Here is a 7,269-nt window from a genome sequence, read left to right on the forward strand (position 1 = left end):
TTCAGCAACTATACATTAAATTGATCAAAAGTGACTTTAATAATGTTACAAAAAATATATAAAATAAATGCTATTCTTATTTATTTATTTATTTTATTACATTTTCAACAAAAATATTAAGCAGCATGTTTTCAACATAATAATAATAAATGTTTCTTGAGCATCTTCAGCATATTAGAATAATTTCTGAAGGACCATGTGACACTGAAGACTGGAGTGTTTATGAAAATTCAGCTTTGTCATCACATGAAGAAGTAAAATTGCATTACATAGAAAACAGTTATTTAAAATTGTAATCAAATTTCACAATAAGTTTTACTGTATTTTGATAAATGCTGTGGTGAGCATAAGAGACTTAATTCTTTCAAAAACATTAAAATCCCCATAAATGAACAGGTGAGTGGGATTCCAATGCATAGTATAAAGGTAACAATTTGGAGATTCCCATAAATGTCAGTATTTGTAGATAAGTAAATGTCATAGGTGGTATATCAGGTATCAGCTTTCCTCCTTTGGCTTTGATGCATAACACTGTCAAAGAGAATGACTGGTGAGAAATATAATGAAAACCATATTCCAGGATCAGTGACACAAGCAGTGCCAAACTTTAAGGGAGGTGATGAATCCAACCTACTGAGAAATCCAGCACAGCTTCTCTGTACAACAACAAAATTGATATCCATTGACATAGTCATTCTGTTTTGACTGAACAGAATTATTATGCAGCACATCTACTTTCCCCCAAACTTTTAGTGTTAGCACACAAGCCATGCATATATTACTCTATACGTCTTGATCTCTGCACTGCAGCGTATACATGCTGTATTCATAAATTCAAATTCAGCTGGTTTGCAGCTGCGCCGCACACAAATCTTCTTAAGGTTTACTTCTCGATAATGAACTTTCATTAATTATGCCTTCACGTTAACATCCTCAGCCTTGCATACGGACACAATATGCTGTCTTCAGGAAATGCCTGTCAGATTTGAGTAAATGGAAAAAAAAGTAAATTTATTCCCCATTTAAACTTTCCTTCAACTTGAACTTTGAACTTTTCCGTCTGCACTTCATCCACTTAAATTGTAAGTGAACTCTAATAAAATCTCATTTGGTCATGTGCAGATCACTGACGCATTATTCAAGACATCAATTGTAATGTTGTGTGTTGAGAGACATAATCATAACTCACCCCATCTAAATGATTAACCTTGGAGGTCATGCAACCACATTGCTGTTTCTTATCAGAAATCATGTCTGGAATCATTCATATTTGTTCAGAAAAACCTTGAACGATCCTTAGGTGTGGAACGGACATTTTGCTTTGTGAGATGTGTAAACAAGTTAGAAGTTTGTGGTTTTGGTTGTAATTTGTCTCGTTGCGGTTTCACATGTTAAAATTCATATGATGAAGAGGGCTCTGTGTTTTTGGAGTAACTCTCATTGTGGGCTTTAGGATTTGCATTCCACTATCAATGTGTTGATTGAATCTGTATACAATTATTGTTATTATGGGTTGTTTGTGATGCAGCATGCATGAATATTTAAAAATGTCCACGTGTTTCAGGCCAGACTGACATGATAATGAGTCTCACTCTGTAATATATCTCATCTGGTGCTTTCCAGCTTACTGCACAGCAGGCCCCTTGAAACACATAAATTACATCCGCACAAATTCCTGATTCTGACTTGGTTGAGTTAAGAAATGAATTCTGGGCTTCACTTAAGTTGCTTTCTGAAGTCAGCATTTTAGTGCATTTTGCACATTGAGCAACAATGAGCAAAAACACTCCACAGAAATCCAGCCGGGGAAAAATCTTGCCAGGGTGTTGATATGATGTCGTTACAGTGGTGTTTGATGTGTTGCTATGCGGTTGCTAGGGTGTTTTGGGTGGTTGCTTACTGGCCATGAGTTGTTTTACTGTTTACCAGGTGAAAATCATTAGACTGATGGCTTAGGAAAGTCAGAGCAACTATAAGTTATTTTAGTGATTCAGAAATTATGTATAACAGCAGGTCATTAAGTGCACATCATGTGTGATCTCTCGCGCGGAGAGACACACACACACACACACACACACACACACACACACACACACACACACACACACACACACACACACACACACACACACACACACACACACACACACACACACACACACACACACACACACACACACACACACACACACACACACACACACAGAGTACATAGTCTCCACTAGTCTGCTGCCATCTACTGGTTTCATGGAGATCCTGCATTCATCTAGATCTCCTCCCAATGTCTTTCTGCCATTTATCTAATTTTGTAGAATGTTTTTATGTATTGCATGTGTTGCTTCTTTTCATTATACTGACACGTGATATAATAACACATATGACTTCAGTCCCACACACAAGGATACACCAAACAAAAGTTCAGCAAGCCAGATCTGTCAAAAAACGTTTTCCATTGTTTGACTTTGACTCTACAACCCAGCACAAAAGGAGGAAATATGATTGAATCAGGTCACACAATGCATAAACAGATGTTGAGGAAAAAACAAGAATCAAGTCAAGTATGATATCCTTTAAAAAGACGTGTTGTCACAAAGGATTGATGAACTGTATTTTTTCCCTCCATGGGAAATATTCCCTGTACACTGTAAAAAAATATTTGATTAATAAGTTATGACATAATGTTTTCACATTGATTTAACTCAAAATTAACTCAAACCTTTTATAGGAGTTTTTATTTTATTTTTTAAAGTTTAATGTAATTCAAGTTGAAATAACTTAAACATACAAGCTGATTGTAGCCTACTTAAAAATTTAAGGCAGCTACATATTTTTTTTTTTTTTTTTTTTTACAGTAGACAAGTTCCAGCCTCCCCTAAATTTGTAAACTGTTTAATTTATTCTTAAACAATATTCCTAAAGAGAATTGAAAAAAACATATTTGCAAGCCCTTATTTGGAGTTAGGCTACATTTAACCTTTCCTGGCAGTATTCCTCACCTTTAAATCTCTCTTGCCGAGCTCGCGCTGCCTTGACCTGTTAGTGGGTGGAGTAGGTGAGTATGAACAGGTAAAGGTGTGCGTCAGTATGTGCGTTTTCGTCAACCTACTATATCGGACCCCTCAACACATTTTGCAACAGTTGCGACACTGTTGTGGATTTAACACAATACGAATCTAGACTGGATAATGCTGAAGAAAACGCAAGGCACGGGCACGGCCGACGTGGACGCGTCGCGCATTCTTGTGAAGGGGCCCGAGTTTTTGAGAAAACAGCTGGAGCGAGAAAGCGAGGCGAATAAAGGACGCGTCAGTGCGGTGGAGAGGCTGGCAGCCACCAAACCTCAATATGTAAAAAGCCAACAAGTGGTAAGCATCGGGTCTGCCTCCGTAAGCAGTCAAGGGTCTTCAAACGGGCACGGTTCCGTTAGGAACACCGCAAATGTTGGTGTTAAGGACATACCGTCGCCTGAAGAAGACAGCAATGTGGTAAGACGTAGCAGCTCGAAGAAACGACCGGACTCGATTTTATTATACAGACAGAAGTGTGAACTCATGAGAGGGTTGCCTGGCGGGAGGAGATTGAATAAAAAGTCATTATTCTCTCTTAAAGACAAGACAAACGCATTTTCTGAGGCGCGTGAATCTGACGTTGAGGTAAACGACAGAAAAGAGCGTGCGCTTTGCGCCACACGTGAGGACTGCGTGAAAGAGTCCACTCAGGTAACTTTACCCATCTCAAACGGGCAGCCAGGACCTCCTCCTCACAGGAGAGTCACTAGAACCCAAGAGCAGGAGGGCAAGAGCCGGAGAGGGGTGGCGCGCTCCAGCTCTGACATCAGCTCACGCTATTCGAAAAACTTCGCGGACTTCGACGTATTCTTCAAATACTGCGGGCTCGAGGGTGACGTGATTGATTCCATTGGCAAGGAGAACTTCTCCGCGCGCTCGGACGACCTCAGCTCCAGAATGCGAAGTATCAGCGTCTCGACGTCAGATGACGCATTCTCGAGGAGCAGCGACGGCCTGCATGAGGAGGAATTGCAGGAGACTGTCCGTCAAGGGTTGTCAGTTGTCGAGCGCAACGCTCGGATCATCAAGTGGCTTTACAGCTGCAGAAATGCAGCGGAGTCGGGAAAGGTTCTTCGAGATCTGGATTAATGGGTCATGGCTGCAAACGATTTTTTTGTGTGTGCTCAACAACACATAATGTCACGGCTAGCCTATCACATCCCTTAACTGTTACCATTATACAAAAATGACTTTGAGAACGTTTCAGGCAACCAGAAAACTATAGCAACCAGGCACGTTCTAAAAATAAAGGTTCCAAAAGGGTTTTTGCAGAGATGCCATAGAAGAACCATTTTGGGTTCCCTAAAGAACCTTGGCTTTCAGTGATCATTTCTTAAAAGAACAATTTGTTAGTAGGCTATGCAGAACATTTTAATAATCTAAAGAACCATTTTTTTCACTATAAAGAACAATTTGTGTAATTGAAAGGTTCCATGGATGTTAAAGGTTCTTCATGGAACCATCAATGCCTACACGGAACCTTTATTTTTAGGAGTGTATGCCTGGCTGATTTGGCTGACATGTTCAATCCATTCATGTTCAACTAATCGGCTAATTCACCAATTCTAAAATTTCTTAAAGGGTTGTAGGATGGTGTTTTTTTTGTTTTTTTTTTTTGTTTTTTTTTTGTGAGTGGATAAAATAAGGTCTGATGAACATTTTTTTTTACTACATAGATTACACACACCTACAATTTGAAACCACTGTTCTTTGAAAACATAAGTTGATCATTTGCTATATAAGGTCTAGAACGGTTTTGTCAAGCATTTACACAACTTTGTAGTTGTAGTCTTTATTTAGCAGCTTGTTAGCAGCTAGACTGTCAGTAATTTCTGTTGACATGAACATTTCTTAAATGCTTTTGTACTGTATATACCAGTACTTGATCCTGGTTAATTATTACACTGTAGGCTATCTACCTAGATGTCATGTTACTTGATTTTATAATATATTAAAGGTTGTGTTTTTATATTACATTGCAGTTTATTTTCGTTGAATTCTGTGAAAACTGCCTTTGCACATACATCTATAGTTTACAGAGACAATAGTTGTTTAAGTCAAACAGGCCATGATACAAGCCTGTCAGGAATGCAGAAGGGAACACCTGGTCCTGAGATATGGAAAGATATGGCTTCAAACAAGCCGTTTTGTCCATTGTTGCGTAACAGCGGAAGCGATGGACAAAAAGCAAGTACATTCACATCCAATGTGGGTGTGATAATTTGTGCCACTGTCACTCAAGTTCAAAGATTAGGTGTCAGTTTATCCCGACTTAATACTGACTGCCTACTCATGACTTCACTGACTCACTATGCCTTGGAAATGGCATAACATTGTGTTTGAAGTAACTTGATAAGGTGTGTGCACTGTTGAGTCAAACAAAGTTACACAATTATGTAAAAATGCTGTGTAAATTTGAATACCAGTCAGTAAAATCTTACTTTCTTACTTGTCTAGCACTGTTATCTAAAGTGAAGTTTACTTTTGGATAAGTTATAGTTTAGATAATGCAGGTCTATAGTAATTTAATGATCATAAATGCATATTTATAATGATAAAAACAACTTTAAAACACATTTTATGAATGTTAACTAACTGAACCTATGCTTCTTTTCATAATTTTGCACATGACTGAACATTTGAGGAAAAAGAAATTCTTCTTCTGTTGAATGAAGTGTTTTTGCATGCACACAAAAACGTACCCCTCTGGCCTCCTAAAGCAGACTGTGGCAGGTTAGATCTTGCAGAGGGAGTGTTTGTGGCCTTTACACTACTTTAAATGATTTTGGAAAAGCTGTAATTTTTTAATGCATGTGAGAATTATTCTAATTTTTTAGCTCAATCATTCAACTGTAATCCAAACTGACTATTTTGCCTGAAACCGCATCAAAAACAAAGATGTATGACTGTCCTTTTTGGAATTTGTCTCTGTTGAGATAATTATGAATTACGAAATACTCTTCAAATAGTGTTACAATTTAGCTGTTGTTGTCCATTCTGTTCAAATGATTCAGGAGTCAGCCTTATTGGTACAGTTAAAAAGGATACCATTCTTCATTGGCAATAAACCTACACACAAATAAGTTACTTGCTATATGCATACAAATTATTATTTATGCAGCATGGATGGACTGTAACTTTTCTTACGGCAAGACTTCTCAGCTCGGTTTGGACTTTCACCTAGGTGGGGTTTTTACCTCACACAAATATGAGTCAGATGTCACATAGGATATATCAGTAAGGACTTTGAGTCAAACCTCTATACCATAAATGTTTGTATTATGCTTCAAAATCTTGTTGGGAAATTGTTTTGGATCCTGTCCTCCATATAAACATAAAGACATATCCAATACTGTCATTTATTAGAGTAAACAAGTGAACACAAAGAAAGCACATTGACAAGTGTCGACTGTACAGTATGGCAAGTTTTATTTGCAATGTGTTCTCAGGACAAGTTTTTTTTTCTTTCTTTCTATGTGCCAGGTGTTGAAAACTACAGTAGTCATCATTTTGAAGTGGATCAAAACCTTTCATCAAAGTTATATGAATTTTGAACAATACCCGTTCTTGTCGGCAACTTTGATAAATGTTTCACTTCAAATGTTGACTATAGCCTGTATACTGTAATTTTTGGGTAAGGCTTCAAGGTAAATGAAACTCAAACAAATAGGCTACATAAGTAAATACATCGAATATAAATACAACATAAAAAATGCAGTATAAGTAAATAAGTATTAAAATACAATAAAGATTTAATTTAACAAATAAAATGGAATAAAACACCTTACAAATTAGATATAAGACGATGAACATTTTTACTTTTTCTAGCAGCTGTGCATTTTAATAATTTTATTTTTAACTTGATTTTTCTTTTTCTATTTTCTCTCATAAAGCTCTGTACTAACTGCAGGCTGAGGGGGTTACAAAATCTAGCCTATATTATACTTCTATCCAAAACCATGCAGTGGAAATGTTTATTTTTGTGATGTTATTATCCAACATGATTGGTCAGTCATCGCTCATTCTATCCATTTCCCTTCCCCCATTACAAAATCAAAACATGACAACATGTGCAGCGTCTGTGTCACGTGTAAGGAGCTGCGGAGAAAGAGCTCGGGATAAATCGGCGAGTGATCGACAGCGTCACGAACCAATCAGCTTGGGAATTCCGGGTAGCAACACAGTAAATACAAATACGATG

At 37.5% G+C, this 7,269-nt stretch overlaps 1 protein-coding gene across 1 annotated transcript; it reads left to right on the forward strand.

The window, feature by feature from the left end:
• The first annotated feature begins 3,017 nt into the window (after positions 1-3,017).
• Positions 3,018-5,516, forward strand: fam110c (family with sequence similarity 110 member C). The gene has a single exon (XM_082146259.1). The coding sequence runs from the start codon at positions 3,186-3,188 to the stop codon at positions 4,155-4,157; it is 972 nt and encodes a 323-aa protein (XP_082002385.1). The 5' UTR covers positions 3,018-3,185; the 3' UTR covers positions 4,158-5,516.
• Positions 5,517-7,269: the final 1,753 nt, after the last annotated feature.

Source organism: Leuciscus leuciscus (assembly GCF_965113295.1).
Source record: "Leuciscus leuciscus genome assembly, chromosome: 18".
NCBI classification, from domain to species: domain Eukaryota; kingdom Metazoa; phylum Chordata; class Actinopteri; order Cypriniformes; family Leuciscidae; genus Leuciscus; species Leuciscus leuciscus.